Below are 18956 nucleotides of genomic sequence, written 5' to 3' on the forward strand. Positions count from 1 at the left end.
GTTGTAACTTCATGTGGTGGAGAGTAGGGGGGAAAACAAGCTCTCTCATGACTCTTATAAGGGCACTAATCCATTCATGAGGGCCCCATTCTTCTTACCTCATCTAATCCTAATTATCTCCCAAGTGCCCCACCTCCTAATTCCATAATATTGGGGAATAGGGTTTTAACATATGAATTTTGGGGAGACATAAGCATTCAGTCCATTACAAATACTGAGTCAGGGTGCTGACTCTGGTTTTGCAACATATATCTTCTTCTCTGGAAATAAGATAAATATTAATTATGTTGTATAATCTTTCAAGCTATTCTAATGCTGGGAGTTGGACTAAGATGTCATATTACCTCAGTACCCTGTGTCATCTGTCCTTCTCAGTACTTAATTTACTTACCAGACAACAGCTCATTGGGATTCTGGATTAAATCTTATTCACTAAGGTACTGAGGCTATAAATATATTTTTGTTGCCATTCTTACACTGTCTCATTTAAGCTATGTAAAAATGGAGATTTGATGTCACTAAGTGGTGAAAAGGGGCACTTTTCTATAATAAAGTGAGCAGTGTTTCATTTTAGGAGGAGATCTACATTCTTTAAATACTGAAAATAGACTTGGCAGGTCCACTCTGAATTTTTATTGTATATCTTATTCATTCTTTATCTGAAAGTTTTTAGTCCATCAATTCATCCTCCAGATGCTTTTGCCACCTTTTCTTTCTTTTACTGTTCCGCAATTAACGCTTCCATAGTCAGGGTTCTATTTCTATTCTTCCTACTCAGAGTTTTCATATGCTTACTCAGTGGTGCATTTATTGTCATGTAATAGCCCCTTAATAGGATCTTAGGCTTTCATAGAGTTAACTAGAGATTTGAGCTGCTTCTTTTATCCTTTTACACTTCCTTGTCTCTTCTGTATTTCAGTGTTGTGGAAATGTTGATGCTTTTATTTGTGCATTTGGTTATTTTTCTATAGTATGTTACTCAAGAGCAGGCCTACATTTATAGGAAAGAAAGTCTTCGACGTATTATAATGTAAGAAAATTCATTATGTGAGATTGTGGGATGGAGGGTACTTTTTACTAATTTAAAAATCAGTGTTATTATTAAACTATTATGTAAAAACAACACCAACAACAAAAAACATTATGATAGACTTACAGGTAAAGTCTCTGACAAATAATATTAAATGGCCTAAGGGGGAATACTGAGAAAAGTCGGGGGAAATTGAGAGTAAGAAGATATTAGATTGCTTATTTAGTTTTACTTGAAATTCAAAACATGTTCAGCATTTTCTCATTATCTGTGAGGTTTAAGGGGAAAGACTTAAGACAAAAAGAGTTATACTTGTCCAGAATTTGAATTATTCAAAGACATTTTAAATTGAAAACAGCAAAATTTTTATCAGGATTATTTCTCAATTGTTTATTTTAAAGTAAAAATGGAAATATTACACAGTTCTCCACAGTGCACAAATGGAGTAACCATATCTAATCTAAATTTATGTTTTCTTTAAAAAATATGAATTTTAATTATTTCATTTTGTAAACAAAAATAAAAAAGAATATATACATTAAATTAACACATTTATACTAAAACATATTGCCAGAGAAGAGGCAGCTTGTTTAAAACTCTTAACAATGCTGCCCAGTGGAATTTTCTACAATGATGGAAGTGTTATCTGGTAGCCGATGGCCACATGTGGCTATTGAGAATGTGGAATGTGGCTAGTGCAACTAAGGAACTAAATTTTTAATTATATTTAATTGTGATTAATTTTAATTAAAATGTAATTAGCCACACGTTTCTGGTGGCTACCATATTGGACAGTGCAGTTAGAAAACGCTTCTCTTTTAATATGGACAAACAAATAAAATTAATTAAATGAAATAGATAAAGAGAGAAGGTTATAATTTATTTAATTATTATCAGTAGATAAAAATAGTTCTAGTGGAGTAAAGTAGTAGTTGGGTTATCATTGATGGCATTATCAAAATATTTGTTGTAAAGAGTTTTCTTATTCTACCCATGCTAACTTTTGTAGAACAAAAAAATCATTTTGGAAGAAAATATCAAAGTTTGAATTTGTTCGTGAAAGAAAATACTAAATAGCTTTATATATGTGTGCATGTGTGTGTGTCAGAGAGATGGCACACATGCTTGTGTTGATGTTTAGGAAGGAGTTTATGAATTGAAGTGGTTACGATATCATTGTATTGCCACTCATTTTAAAGCAACATATAATGAATTATAACTTGATGAGATTATTTTGAAAATTAAATATTCGGCTTGGAAGTTGTTTGGGTCAAAAGAATACAGACTTTCTAGTGATCAGAAAGCAGTTTACACAAATGTCAAGACATTATTAGTTGTATTCATATTATTCTATTTTTAAAAATAAAATGAACTGTTTTGATTGATGTAATTAATGTCAAGATGCTTTACAAGATTCCAAAAAAGAAATTTCTCTTTATATTTAAGCATGTTTTCTTAAGCACTGAATGACAATTTCAGGAAAACATAAGATGGAGAATTGTAAAGCTGCCTTAAAATCATGTATTTGATTTTATGGATCAGAGAATCAACAGATAAAGGATAGCTTATTCAAATTCATGGCTCCCTCTTCAACATGGGCTTGCATTCATATGGACATAATTAGGTACTAGACAATAGCCCAAACAACTACATATATGAAATCATTAAAGATATAGAATTGGTTGTAGCTATGAGCAAACTATTTTCTTCTTAGCCTATAATATAAAGATTTTATTTTAAAAAGAAAAATAGGAGTTTTGACGGTGTATTTAGTTTTTCTCTCTACTTATCTATGGATTCAAATTTTAAAAGATTAGAACCTGCTGTACATTTCCCAGGAGATTTACTGTACAATATGTATGTAAAAGGAATAAAAGTAATATTTTTACCAGATTTGCAGTGTACAACTAAAATAAAAGGGCAAATACACTTTATGTGACAAATTCATATCATGTTGCTAATCTTCCAGAATATTTGCCTTGGAATGAAGGTGTCTTTTTGTTTCAGATACTTTAAACGGGAAGGAAAATTTTACATGCTATGAATGAAATGAACATTTTCCTTTACATTTTAAAGACAACAAGAAATTTTTGGAATAATTCTCCCTTTTATTTTCAGCTGTTAGAATGCCCATCGGTAAGCACATTTACTAGCCTGGGCCTGCTTTTTGCTATTAAAGTAGAGCAAAGATTTTATCACTGTGTGTTTCCCTACCCCCAGAAAATAATTTATTCTAATAGTCAGGGAAGAAGAGTGTTGGGACATTTTTTTATTTAATAAGAGAAATTCAACAGTGTTAACTTTTTCTTTGACTTTATAAAATCAACACATAAATACAATTGAGAAACAAATATTTTCCCTAATTTTTTTCTGCCTTCTTGCAACAGGATCAGTGAAACTATAACTACAGACTCCTTACTTCTTTTTTCTATTATCTTTTAAAAAAAGAGATGTTAGTAAATACATTTTGGTAATGTTTCCAGGAACATAACCCAGCCTTTTTAGATATTCCAGCATTACCCTATGTTATCCAAATTCTTCATGTTCATCTTTTTTTTAAACAAGCTTTAAAATCTACAGAAACCTAGACAAGGAGCCTTGAAACATACTTTCCATATACTCTTAGAATCTACTTTTTATTTGGGTATTTTGGGCAAGTCACCCAATCACAGCGAGTTAACTGATGAGGTAATATAAAGACTATATAAGATAATGTTTATGACAGTACATTTAAGATGGTATGACTACCCAAGTATTAGTATATTATTTTTTATTCTTATTTCTCTTGAATATTTGGAACAAGTTACTTGAGATCTTTGTAACCTTTTATAAAATGTTTTATAAAAATTACTTTCACTCTCATTGTTTTCTGCTTTCCATTGGTTGATTCTAAAGAATGCAATAAAGTTTTGCTTTAACTTGATATTACATTATATTTAGGAAACAGAGATTAGCACAGTTTACACAGGAAATCCATCAACTTAGAGATATTAGATTTAACCAAATAAATTATTGATACTTGACCAGTTTTTATCTGAGAACAGTAATTTCAGATGATTTAACCTTAGGTGCTATGGGGCTAAATGATTTTAGTCTTTGGAGAAGCAGGAGAATTCTTCATAACTATCTTCTTCCTGTTGAAATGTCCCATTCTTGAAAAGATTGCAAGATATTTGGTTTGGTTTAGGTAACATTTTAGTCAACCCCGAGAGACTCTTGGAAAATTTTAACATATGATCTAATTTATTTAACAACAGCAACAAAACCAGTCCATTCCCTTTAAAATAGTTTTCATTAACTTCTGTAAAACTTTAAAATTAAATTAGCCATAAGTTATAAAATGTAAGTATCTGGGGTTTTAAACACTAAAGAAAATGAAAAACTATAAGTCTGAAAAACTAAAAGACCCTTCTAAGATTTAATGCATTTTTTCTTCCAGACTATTCAGCACATTTGTAAAGGTCCTATTGAATTAAAGATTACATGAAATATTTCTTATTTTACAATAAAATTTTATTTTTTTAAATATATATGTAGGTCAGTTTTATATTGTATGAACTGTTTATTTCCATTCATTATATACAAATCTAATTTGTTAAGCGCTAAATTTAGGATTCTTTTTACAATATGGTTTACTTAGTCATATTTAGTGCCACGTCCCCTTAACTTAATTACATGATAGGTTTACTTGTCTCAGAAAAATTAAATACATTTGTTTTAGACTAATCTGAGTACCTAAGTAATACTCTGATGAGTAAAGTCAGAAGTATTTGAAAGTTTATTGGGAAAATCCCTGAAATCAAATGATTTATGAAAAAATTGTATACATCCAGCAGATGATAGACTGTTCTCTGAAATAAAGGGCCATTGGTGTCCTTCAGTGGAAGGGCTACTCTCCATCTTAATGTTGGAGAACCTAGGATAGATTGTGGAATATTCTCTGCTGGTAACACACAAACCAGAGGATGTCTCCTGTTCACTTGTTTACACGGAAAGTCATATCTGAATATTGGCACATCCACATTACCACTAGAAGGGGTGATAGGTTGGGTAGGTAGTGGGAATGTGTTTGTTTATTCTCCCTTTTGCAATCCAAGAGCTTTCATGCTCTACTGTCTAAAATATGACGACTTCGAACTCTTAGAAAGGAAGCGCTGCTCACTTGAACCAGCTTTCTTTGGACAGTTGTGCAGTGGTGGTTGAGCTTGGGTGGGAGAGTACATGATAAGCACCCTGCTCAATATTGTCTGTCAATTTCATATCATGAAATGTTCATTTCTCACTAAGCAATAAAACAATAAAAATGAGTGACATGAGCACACACACTATAGACTGTGCTTGTCACAGTTTTTATGATCACTGTTAAATGCAGTGTTCCAGCTATTGAATATAAAAATGTTAACTCTCAAAGTTTAGATGTAGGTAAGAATTGAGGCTATAAATGCAAAACAAAATCCTTGTAGTAGTCTCTCATGAGAAGAAAATTTGAAATTGTGTTTAATAGAGTTTATGTGAGCCATTCAATATATATTTCAGTATATTGGCTAATAACTATTAAAGTCTACCAGGTCCGTTGAACAGCTTAAACACCACAAGACTCTGCCGTATAATTAGGTGTCCACACTTGCTTCCTTCTTTCCTGTAGCATTTTGAATTAAATAGCACAAACTTCTTTGTAACAAATTCGGCACCTGTGTGAAACAGAAACACAGGCATATGAAATTTATGAAAGCACTCTTCCAAAAGTTCTTTGACTAAATATATTGAAACTCGTATCACATTTTTCCATGGAAACAATGCTGTAAGGCAAGGTAAACTTCTCAGACCAGTTCACAAAGGATTCATTAATTCCATAATATACTTGAATCATAGTGTTGTACCAAAAGTATAGTGGGATAGTGCCCATAATGTTCCTAGGGAAAATGTTTTTAAAGTTCCAAATGTGATGCCAGGAACATCTCTGCTGCTACAAGTTGGTTTAGACATACCCCTCCTTTCACTCCTGAACAGTGAAGAGAGAGAAACAAATTAGCTACTCTAGTTGGCTCCCCTCATGCCCTAGGACCAGATTCCAGCAGGCCGGGTGGCAGTGTCATTTAGGTGGATTTAAAACAAATGCTGAGGCCACGTGTTAAAAAGCGTTTTTGAAACTAGCCAGATCCCTGCCCAGGCTGTTTCCTTCCTTCCTGAAGCCTCCATAATGGACCTTTATGCTTCATTTTCTGTTTGAACCTCCTCTTGGTTCTGGCCAGCATTTCTCTTCCTCCAGCTGACTGCTACACAAATCCACAGCCTCAATGATTTTCTCCATTGCCAGTCCTTGAAGTATTCCCAGACTATTGAGGTTTTCTAAAGGCTTTCACTCCTAACACCAAAAGAAAAATAAAACAAAGCTATGTCCTGTTCCACCATGGGAACTAGACTCTGCAATACTGGCATTTAATCCCCAAAATGAGGGGTAAAATCTTAAAACATAATGTGAGGGGCTAGAAAGGCGAGGATAGAAGCAAGCAAACTCATGTATGTAAAAAGGAAATAGAATTGTGTTCCTCGTTCCTCCTTCTGCTGGCTAGGACCCTACTAGTTTTGCTACTATGTACCCAACATTGAAGGGCATGGATCTGAGTGAGGAGCCACCTTTGGTAGTGACTATTTTGATGGAAGAGAGAGGGAGCCAAAGAAAATGAAGGGAGCCTGTCATAGGCAACTAGCAGAGAAGGAAGGAAACCAGGGAAGAGAAGGAATGCCCAAGTGGTGACAGACTTCTTTTGGCCAAGTTTTAATGTAAAATGTAGCACGTAAGTTGACTATTGCTTGTACATTTAGATGAAGCTTTTCATATTGCTAAACTTAAACACTGATTGTACAAAAAGCAGTTATTTGTGATATTTTGTTCCAACTTTTATTCACTAGTCATGATTCAGTTTCTGTAATGATAAAATTAAAGTTACTGCCCTTGCATTCTTGTAAGCTGGGGTCCAAAGGAAAATTTTTTGTGGAGATGCTCTTTTTAAGTAATTTAAAAACATACAATTTAACAGTCTGCAGCTTTGCTTTATGACAGCGTACAACCATCATTCATAACATGACTGACTATGGTGCTAGTTCCCATCATTGTGAGGGAAGCTGTCTTATCTGGAAGAAAAATAACATTTACGATATCTTTTTCATGGTTTTGTATTTATTATTTTCACAATCAAAAGAAAACTAGAGTGTGGTCTTTATAGGTGGCATGGTCATCATAGGAGAGTTGATTACTAAGAGACTCGCTTCATGTGCACGGCAGAATTAGGCCACAGAATTAAGAAGCCAGGGTTTTCTGCAAACCAAGAGCTTTTCCCTAAGTTGGCAGTGTCCACAGGTAAGGCTGGATGAAAAGTATTTAATTGCCTAAGAATCTATAAAGGGAAAGCAAAAGTTGATGTGATGAGGAAAAACTATTCTAACTTGACATTCATTGTTTAGTTCAAAAACCAAGTACAAAGGAAGGAGAAAAGGAAAAATACGTGGAGAGTGATTGTAAACGCTAGAGCTGCCACCAGGTATAACTCTGTTCAAATTCTGAAGTAATGTAGCTTAACAAGTTGTAAATCAACTAAAGGCAACAGATGGATACCAAAGGGTTGGGATAAAATGAAACAAGGAAAGAGAAGTTTTTTAATCCTATGATTGAATCTGAAAATACATAGAAACTCAAGGAAAATTGTTCCAAGCCAGTTTTCTTCTCTTTTTTTTTAATTTTTATTTTTTTCATATAGGAGTTAATATATTACCCTTCCTTTTACTCTGGTACTTTGACTTTTTTTTTTTTTTTAAATCTAAGTCTTCTGGGACAGATGATTTTTCTGAACTTGGTCAAGTCAGGATTTGTTTCCACATTGGGCGAGACTTGGATTTGTATACAAGGAGTCCTGTTAGTTAAGCTGGTTCTCTTTATGAATATTAACTCAGAAAAATGTGGATAGCAGAGTGGGATCAATGGCACCACAGTGAAACGACTCACTTTCAGGGGACCAGAACAATGACCTTGATTTTATTAGCACAACGTCCTTTCCTGATATCCTCCTTAGCTTGTTTATACAGTTGGTGTCAAGCCTGGGCCTGTTTTATTTTGTGGGTTTGTTTTTCATCTCTCTTTTCCTTTCAACTTTCAGCCAGGACTTTATTGAACCCCTTTCTTGGATTGTAGTGCTCACAACCCTCACAACCAAATTTGCCAGTTTTCTGCTTACAGAGGTTAAATAGCATTATAGTACTTGATAGACCTTTTCTACACTTGGCTCTCCTCTAAATTCTCTGATTTTGTTCTTTTACTCTACATATTAAACATTCTTATTTAAAAATACACATCTTAAATGGGAAAGACAATTTCAAAGGACAGTTAATGTCAAACAAAAGTGGATCCTAAACATTAAAATAATCTATATTTTTATATAATTTCCAATATAAAGCAGTAAAACAAAACTATAATATCTGTGATCGTGCAATATTAAAGTTGCCATGAAAACTAATAAATTCAATCTAATTCCTTATCTGGTAGATTAGAAACCAAAACCAAACCGAAAATCAACATTTCAGCCCAAATATTTCAATGTTTTTTTGGTGTTTCTTTTAAAATGAACTCTGGCAAACCAAGTCTTTTCTATAGATGTTATTGTCTACATTTATCCACTAGCTGTTTTCTGTTGTATATTAAGACCACATCAGTAAACGTGCCTGTGTGGATATTTCTTTTTCCAGTTAATATATTTTAAACAAAATTGACGATTTTTAATTCATTAGTAACTTTAACCATGAACAAAGTTATTTGTTGAACCTTATGAAATGGTGCATTTATAGTTGTTTTTCTCTCAAGTTTCTACACTTGCTATTGTTTTATTCTTTATGAACACTTTTGATTAAATGACCACTTTAAAAAGTACAGCTAGGGGCCGGCTAAGTAGTGTAGTGGTTAAGTTCTCATGCTCCACTTCAGTGAGGCAGGGTTCACAGGTCCAGATCCCAGGCAGGGACCTAGCACCACTCATCAAGCCACAGTGTGGCAGCATCCCGCATAAAATAGAGGAAGATAGGCACAGATGTTAACTCAGCACAATCTTCCTCAAGCATAAAGAGGAAGATTGGCAACAGATTTTAGCTCAGGGCGAATCTTCCTCACAAAAAAAAAAGTACAGCTAATTAAATAAAACATAAGAATGAGGCTAGAAATGTCAACATGGATATACTTTACTATTGAAAAAAATTTGATAAATACTGAAACGTTTGCTCCACTCTAGGCCCGTAAAACAGTTTCCTGTTCCATTTCTTACCTGGATGCCAAGCCCTGTATCTCAAATAGTACTTGAATTGTCTAGTGGGTACTAGTAATAGTTTAAATCCCATACACTTACATTGATTATAGGTAGGAAATACATACAAAATCTGCTTGTATATATGTGTGTTTGTATGTACACATAAATATGTACACATATGGAAATAAATAAATGAAAATATGCAAATATTACATAGATGTATGGAAATATAAGGGAAAGTTCATCAAATGTTGTGATTATCTTAACTACATTCATGTTCACACCCTAAACAGAAGTACACAGTGAATAAATCATGATAAACCTTGCCTAATGGACAATTCCCAAGTGAAATTTTCTTGCAGTGATTACTTTTTTTACTTAACATTTTTTAAAGTTAGTATTTTATTAAATTATAATATACTATCATTATTTGCAATAAATTATGAACACACTATAAATAAACCAAATAAATCCTACAATTTAGTTGTGTAAATTTATGGTGTGTTTCTTTAGGGAAAGAAATTGAAGTATTAGAAATACTTAAAGGCCATGTTGGTAAATGGATTACATATTTGGTAGAACTGGAGTGTCTTTAAGTGAAATTTCATAGCTCTTTGCAATGGACTTTCTTTCGTCCAAGTCCAAATCAGAATTTAGAACTAGAATCTTTTAGAATTGTGAAAAAACAAAAAAATTTAAAAAATAGTTGTCTAGAAAAGCCACACCAGCAACATATAAGAATAGCATTTGCTGGGGCTGGCCCCGTGGCCGAGTGGTTAAGTTCGCACGCTCCGCTGCAGGTGGCCCAGTGTTTGGTTGGTTCAAGTCCTGGGCGCGGACATGGCACTGCTCATCAGACCATGCTGAGGCAGCGTCCCACATGCCACAGCTAGAAGGACCCACAACGAAGAATATGCAACTATGTACTGGGGGGCTTTGGGAAGAAAAAGGAAAAAAATAAAATCTTAAAAAAAAAAAAAAAAGAATAGCATTTGCTTTATACAAGACAGCAAAAGACTTTTCACAACTCCTTGCTGAGGACATGGCAGTTTTACTGAAATTTCATCTCACACTCTTTTAAGTGCTGCCAATGGAAGGGAACCTGCTTCCCGTGATTTTTGTTTTTCCCTTTGAATGGTAGTGATGGAGCACTTGCATGATGTGTTTGGTGCCTTGCATGAGGAAGACATGCAAAGGCAAGGTCCAGTCTGCATGCTGCTTAATGAATGTTTTTCCTTTTCTCTCCCTCCTTGTCATGTGCTTTCAGAAGACAACAATGTGGAAGGTGGGTGCTTTCTACTTTATTTTCCAACTCTCATTTGCCTTTTATTTCTTAGTATTAATAGAGTACATCTCAAATTTAGACGGTAAGTTGAACTTCTTTCTGAGCATTTGTTGATTTATGGATTGTGTATCACTTTTCCTATAGAACACACACTCTCTCAACCCCATCAGCCCCAATTATACGAAACTCCTTCAACCTTAACTCCCACCCTTGATGGATTTCCATATCCCATATGAACCTTAGAATACTTACTGCAGTGTTCTGTATGGAAAAATGATACAATCCTGCTTCTTTTAAGTGAGAAAGTATTTCTTTGCAGTTTCAGAACACAGTGCATGATTCTTTCTCCATTTTTTTCTTGATTAAAATGATTTCTTTTGTGTTGGAAATGTTTAGCATTACATCATCTCAAGCCCATTGGTTTAGTTTCAAATGATTTGATTTATAAAAAGATAGAATAAAATACTGACTATAAGTAAGAGGCATAAATTTAGATTAAAAAATAAGCCATTGGCCAGTGGAAATGAAAGCATACAGCACACCGACGTGATCACTGGTAAGTATATTTGTGATATCCTATGTCTGCTAAATAAAACTATGTTATTTATTCAGGGTTTTCTAAAATTATTTCTATCAAGGAATTTTGAAGAAATTATACATTTTTTCCTGTGGAATCCAACAAACTAAAACATATTTTAACATTTTTATTTTTAAAGAACTTGAATGCATTAGTTGCTGCGCTGCCAACTAAATCTGTAAAGGGTAAAATGCAAAAAGAACTAGGTAGAGCAAAGAATTGTGAAAGGGAAGTTGATGTTCTGTTAACTTATATAATCTTGCATAAACAGTTCATTAATATCTGTATGTCAGAAGAAAGCATTTAGCGTATTTTATTTTGCTCCAGTATTTTGAAGCGCAGCCATTCTATAAAGATAATGTACATTTCTACGGAATGATGAATTTCTTTAAAAAAAAGTCCCCATATAAGGTTATAGATAAATAGCCATTAAAGTTACTAAGATTTGAGTTGAAATAAAAAACAATTCATGGTAATAAAAGCTGATCAGTAGCTGGTTTCAGCATATTATTTGTGATTCTTTGATGTACGATATAATTGCTTAGTTGCTGAACATTTCTGTTCCATTATTTAAGTAAAATAGCTTAAACTTTAAAAGAAACCATCAATGATTGTATATAGCTTCTGTTTTTCTATACTATAATTTTAATTGCATGTGAATATGCACTTGATAAAGATGATATTACCCTGCAGATCTGACATATTTCAAATCCATCTAATATATATTGTGCATGTTCATTGAGATCAAAAGGTTTTTTTTAAGTATCTTTTCAACTTCTTTTGTACTTCCTTAAACATCCTGTAAAATGTTACATGTTTTTGTTCTTTCTCTTTAAATCCAATTGCATTCCACGGGGCATTAAAATCAGCCTAATAAGCATGAATGCCTCTCTTCTAATACACACTCATCCCATGAAAAATTTTGACAAGATTTTCAGAGTATAGGCCCATAAACTATTATAATAAAGTTTATTTAATAATAATTTTAGCATCCTTATTTATAACTCAACTTTGGCAATATAGACAAGTTCCCTTAGAGGTAGGAAGTCTAGCAGGAGGAATATGAATGACTTAGACTTATTAATTTCCATCCTTACTAAGGCGGTACTAAAAGCCATTAGAAGTATCTATTATGTTTTTTAAAAATTAGATCTTATACAAAGATAATTCCATGATTTAGTCTACAAAAAAGTTATCAACTTTATTAGGAAATATGTATATAGTAGTTTTAAAAGTGAAATTAAATGAAAAATTATATAACCTGGCCAGATAAGCCACTATTCCTAAGCATATAAAATATCGTGAATCACCAGGAGATCATAAACTTTTTAATTTGCCTGTGTGATTTTTTTTGTTAAAATTACTTAGAAAATACAAAAGGAAGCTAGATTACAGAACCATTAAACTGTGTTAAATAATTTTCATGTTGTGTTTATATGATGATTTGTAATTGTATCTGCCCCGCAAGGATGTTTAAATATTCCTAAAATTTTTAACACAGATTATTTCAATACTGATGCAAGTAATGCATAATGTTATGTAGCTCAAATAAAGTCTCAAATATATTTGAAATAACCCTGGGAAATGAAATATAAATTTTATTAAAATTGTTGTATGTGTACAATATTGCTCTAAGATTTTCCCGTATTCTTGAAATGTATACATATTGAGGAGTATCTTTATTTTTTAGTTTAGAATAAAGAACTAGAAATTAATGCCTTCCAGTAAAAAGTGTCATCTTGGATAGTGAAAATTTTTTAAAAGAACGTTGGCAGTATTCTTTAGAAAAGGAATAATCTTCACTCTGAAATTAATTGTGAAGCAAGAGTTAATAAATAATTAAACTAAGTAAATTTAGTATTCTTTTAGAAAACTTCCTTGATCAAATTATCTGTGATATATATTATTATATATATTATTAATATATATGTAATATATATCTTAAAAATGTATACTCATATTAATTCATGGTTTAATGTTTAGGTAAAATGCTAAATAGTTTTGTTCTCCATGGAAAATTACTTGAGCCTATTTAAAGCTGATCCATTGTTTCTTGAAAGCATTATTCTGTAGTAGCTTCTAACTTTACAAGTGCATGTCTAGTGATCTTTTTTGCATTTGAAGAAATTTAGTCAATTGCTACCTGTGTCAGACAAGGAGACATTTCTGCATTGTCATTTCAGTGTGACTAAGGATTTTTTTTTTTCATTTAATTATGAAACTGCTCATTTTTTGATGAGGGGAAAATGATCAGACCCAGCCCATGTTTCAGGTATTCCTTTTGGGTATTTAAAAATATAATTTCATCACCAAAGAATGACAAGCCCTGTGGGGGCAGTGTTCAAAACAGTCTTATCAAAGGGCATGAAGGGCAGATGCAATATTTAAGGGATTGGTTGGATTTTAAGTCATGCTCTCATGCTCTTGATTGTTCCAACTGATACATAGAAGAAATACACAGTGCAGCATATGCCAGTGTTTAAATTGCAGTTCTATAACTCTTTGCCCCGAAGCATTCCAACCAGGGGTTGAAAGAATGCTTTTTGATTTGTCTTGTGATACAGACATGTCTCATAGGAAACAAGATGTCTGTCACTGAACATTTTTGTCACCGTGACAACCCTGCCTTCCCATGCTCCCTTGTTTATTGCTGACTGTGCTCTTGTTTCCCTTCAAGGTCTGGCGCACCTGATGATGGGCGACCAAGGTATGGGCTCTGTTCCTTTTCCACTCTGCTTTCAGTGTTTTCTTGTTCTGTAGCTGCTTTCAAATCATCACTGCACAGGATGGGCAAATGCTTGCAAATTATCTGGCTGCAAATTAAATACATAACTTTTGTTCACTTTTTTCCATGTGTTTTTATCCCCTTTGTTTGTTGGTTTGATTATGATTTGCTTCTTTGAGTTTTATTTTCCTTCATTCTTGGCACTATGATATCTGCAAGTAAATGAGACATAAGAACTTGTGATTGAAAGTTTTGATACATTTATCAGCACATGCAGTTAAGGGTAGTTATAGTAAAGAAAAACTGAGAATCATCAGAAGTTAATTTCTGAAAGAGATATTCAGTTTAAACTATTGTACCAGAAAGAGTCCATTTTTCACCCATGCATGGCAGTTTGGGAACATGCAGACATCTTTGGCTTCTGGCTTCTAGAATGCTGAGTATAGTGTTCCACAGAATCAATACTTTTTCTACCAGTAGTCATTGTTTATCTCCTTTTTGTGTAATCTTTTAAAGTGAGCATGGGCTTTGCAATTTCCTTGCATGTGTTGCCTTAAAAAAAGGAGACAGATTTCTCAACATGTACTGATTTCATCTGCGTTTGTCTTGGAACCCTTATTTATACTTTCTTGTCTTGTTTAATTTTCAGAGAGTAGTGCATTTACATATATTCATAATTCTTATTGTTGTTTCTCTCCTCTTTATTCTCTTTGTATGGAAACCCTTTCTTCATGGGACCATTTCATCAAATCCATAGGTAAAAGTAAAGGTATTACATTATTTTATTTCTTCTTAATATCATCTGTATGAATTACAGTGTTTCTAAGTTATGCAAATGTATTTAGACCTTTTGACATTAGTAATGGGCACTGGGCGGTAGGTATCAGTGTTAATGAATATTTTATGAATTTAAGGTAAGAAAAATACATCAAAATGTTTCACTCCTTTTTTTGTCTCCTAGCTCTTTAGAGTGATTTTTTTCATGTCAGCTGCATATATAATTAGTATATTTAGACATTAGCTACAAGTTTTGGTGTCAGTTTTTGCAGTAACATTTAATAGCAGTTAAATGATGAGTGTAGTCACCATAAATATGTATCCTAAAACATTTAACTCTGGAGCTCACCTGCCCCAGCCATTATGCATTGGGATGTAAGTCGAAGCATGTGCAGCTTTGAAATGGTACTACTGTGGGCTCATCACCTTGTTGGCTGCTAGTTATCATAAATACACATTAACTCATGATAACCTGAAAAGGCAGTATCATGAAAGAGATAAAGGTGCAAGACAAGCCCATTCTTTCTTTTGTGCATATTAACTTTGTTTTAAGAACATTATCAACCAGGTGTACATTCCTGAATCACTTGGTAAGTCGGGCATGTGTACTCTTTGACAGCATCGGTGCCAAATATAAAAGCATGTTTAATTTGTCATTTAGAACCATCCACATTGTGTTTAGTGTTTTCATTAAAAGGAAGTAGATGATATGCAACTGTGGTAAATATGTAGCATAGCCTTTCAATTAACCACTTTAACTATGAATTAGTGATCTAGTTTTTTTTGGTTTGGGGCTTTTTTGGTTATTTTAAATGCAGGAATGTGTCTTACTCTTGAACTCTCGGAATCTTTCGTATGCTCTGAATCTTAACCCGGTGAATTGGGACCAAAGCTCAGAGTTCTGCACCTTTACATTGGTGTCATCTAGCAGGGAAACTTTCATGCTTGAAAAAGCACTTGAACACGAGCCGGGCAATAAGTAAGAAATTATATCAAAGTTTTGAATGTGTGAAATAGAGATTTAGAAACAAATGTTGTTTAGATAGTTTGAGCCAATAAAAAGAGAACATATGCTATTTCAGTTTGTGTTTTGGTCAACCATTTCCAATAAGATAATTTAATCTCATTTTGAGCCTTCTAGCTACACAAATGACAATATGTATCAATTCTTTTAGAGATTTCGTGTACCATTTGAGATATTTTCTAAGCTATTTTTTTTTTTGTGAGACCAGATTCCCATCCACTTCCCTTTCCTTAGTTGGTGTCTCCTACCATGTTCCTCAGTATAGGACTCAGGATGGCATAGAGGGAACTGTATTCATATTGTATCTTACTGGCTGATGAATATATGTATATGTGTTTGTATATGTGCATGTATATAGTTGTATGAATGCATGTATATACACAAAGTTTCTAAATATATACACACATATATTCAGTATGTTGTGCAAAACTAACTCTTAAAAATAGTTTTTTAAATTATATAACCATTTAACTCTACATATGGAATAATTCATAATTCATATTTATATGCAGCTGATATTTGTTTTGGTGTAATTAACACTGTGTCATTTAACTTCATTCAATTTTATTATGTCAGTCTTAAACGTTTTCTATTGACATGTGTGTCAAACATATTTTTGCTTCACCAATTTTCATCAGTTAATTTCTCAATTAACACAAAACTACAGAGGACAGGAATTTGGTTTTTCCTTTTCATTCTTCTATTAATGGGACCAGGATGCTCTTTGACGTTAAATAGGGAAAGAAGATTTTAAGTTGGACTTGGGTATTTTGCAAATCAGAGTAGTCACCTTCATATGTTGCTTAATTAGATGTATAGAAATGAGAAATGTGACTTGTAAGTCTTTAATTGCAAATTAATTCAACAAATATGCATTCTAGAACAAAAATACAATCTTGACTAAGACATGGCATCCACATTCAAAGAGTGTCTATGTAATAAGGATGTGAAAACGTGGAGAAGTTAGTATAAAGGACAGAATGGAAGTGCTATGAGAGTGATAAAAAAAGTGTGATTGACATTCAACAAAGACAAAGATAACATGAGTCAGGGCCTTGTGCAACCTGTTGGAGGAGTCAAAAATGTCTAGAAACTTTACACTGTAGCTTCCTATATCAAGTTCAATCCTAGCTGTGCATGAAATAAGTGTTAACCCTTCCCAGTCTTAAAATAACTGATTTGCATTGTAAATTAATGCTTCCCAAATCTTTCGATCACAATACAGTCCTGGAGCATTTTTCTTGATACCACTTTTCTCTTTAGGAGTAGCGAATTCAGGGGCTCTGGAATGAATATCTGTGGGTCAGTGTCTTTCTTTTTTGAGTACAGAAGAAAAATTGGATTCAAAAACATCATTGTTATCATATTGATTTCTTCTGTACAGATTCTTAAATATTTCTAAATTTTTAAATGCCCGATTATAGATGAATGCATTTCATTGAAAAAAAAAAAAAAGTAGCTCATCTAAAGAGAACATTCTTTCTGATAACTTTCTTTCTCTTCCTCCCCAGTCTTCTCTCTAGAGGTAAGCATTGGTATCAGTTTGTGATGTATCCTTACAGAGTCAGTGTGGATCCTTCCATACTCCCTAATTAATTTTTCAAGGTATGGAAACTGCAGAATCCCTTATCAATTTGTACATGACAAAAACAGCTAAGTCAGCTGGACCCCTGTTAAAGATCATTGCTATGTGCTGGCAGAATCGTAGTAAATGACATGGAAGGTTTCTCAGTCTTCCTGTAGGCCGTCATGCCTAGTATTTTCAGTTGATCATTCTGTTTCAAATTTTAGAGTCAATTATTTGGATTTGTTTTCATGTTTTTTTCTAAACAAGGGTATGTCGTCTTTAATTGGACATGCTTAGGAATAAACTTTGTTTCAATTATAGCTTTCTTTGGGATAGCTGAAGAGAGAGATTGTCCAGAGCCAAGCTTGCTTCTGTGGGTTGTGGCTAGATGGATCCAAATGGTCTTTGTGAAATTGGGTTTGCTTTCTTTTTTGGCTTGAAATTTGTCAATGGTATTATTAGGATCATGAGTAATGTTAACTAGTCTCTATTCTATTTAGAATTTAGGTTTATTTACCTGGGAATTTAGTTGTTTTTTGTTTTTGTTTTTTCTATGTGTGTTTAACTGGTCACTTCACTCCAATGATTATTTGCGTTTTACTCTAATGATTGTCTGAGAAAAATGATTAACCATTTAAATCAGAAAATGTCAAAGTAAGTCATTTTGCAAATCCAGCCATCATGGCTGGTTAGTCGCTCAGGAGTGTGGGTTAATAATTGTCAGTTAAGTGTTGGTGCTTTGATTGGAAGCCTGTATTTTCCTTCATAACAATCATAATTGTAATTACATATTTATATGAGTGATTATATACTTAATGTCAATTTTTCTTAGTAGAATGTAAGCTCCGTGAGGGCAGGAAGCGTGTCTTTCTTTCGGACCATTGTATTTCCAGAATATTTTTCTTTCTGTATTTTGAATTTGTCATTTTCACGATTTACATCTGTGTGTATGGGGGGGCACATGGGAAGAGGTAAGCGTAGAGGAGGACATGGAGAGTTTGGCGTGGACAAAGTAGGGAGCGGAAAAGGAAGAGGAAACTTACTCGAATGATTAAAAAGAACTGTAGCATTTACGTGGAATCCTCTGTCTCTGTCTTTAAACTTCCTTTTATTTCCTGTCATTCATATCCTTTTCCAAAGCTGCATTATTTCTTTCTAGTAAAGCATCATTCTGGTACCACTTTAATATGCCTTAGCATATGCACAGCAATGAATCTGTAAGGAAATAAAGTCAATGTATTTTTGTGTTTAAGAGTTTTCAAAATTTTTTATGTGATTCACTGTGACAGTGGCAAGTAACCAAATGTTATTTTCTGACTTCTCTACTCATGCAATAACAGGTACATGAATTTTCCTGAAATTCAGATCTGATGTTATGCTATCTTTTGTGGTTTCCATGAGTTGTTTTTCTTTTTTTCAAACCTCACTGTATCAACTGTGATGTATCATAAGTCCTGTGTTCAAATTGGATTTGGATTGTAAGCATTCAAAAAAGCCAAAATTTAAGTCTTATCTTGTGATATGAGCATACTTGCTATTCCTTGTATTCATAAATTCTACAGCATATTTGCAAAGTAAATGTCCATATGACTCTTTCAGATGAATGTTTACTGTTTGATTATCTAAGTTTCTCATGTTATTAGAAAGCCAAGGTGTTACAACTATCAAACATGTAGCTAC

At 33.2% G+C, this 18956-nt stretch overlaps 1 protein-coding gene across 28 annotated transcripts in view; it reads left to right on the forward strand.

Moving 5' to 3' along the window:
* Positions 1-18956, forward strand: part of NRXN1 (neurexin 1) — a 1069254-nt gene that overhangs the window by 90609 nt on the left and 959689 nt on the right. For 17 of the 28 annotated variants that reach the window (XM_070512109.1, XM_070512110.1, XM_070512121.1 and 14 more), the window contains exons 3-4: positions 10589-10606; positions 13861-13890. The exons of 8 other annotated variants lie outside the window; for them this stretch is intronic. In XM_070512109.1, coding sequence (XP_070368210.1) covers positions 10589-10606; positions 13861-13890 — 48 coding nt within the window. Of the gene's footprint in view, positions 1-10588; positions 10607-13860; positions 13891-14665; positions 17151-18956 lie in introns of those variants that run through there. 3 more of the 28 variants (XM_070512111.1, XM_070512129.1, XM_044772415.2) reach the window with 2 other exon arrangements.

This window comes from Equus asinus, chromosome 6 (genome assembly GCF_041296235.1).
Source record: "Equus asinus isolate D_3611 breed Donkey chromosome 6, EquAss-T2T_v2, whole genome shotgun sequence".
Taxonomy (NCBI): Eukaryota; Metazoa; Chordata; class Mammalia; order Perissodactyla; family Equidae; genus Equus; species Equus asinus.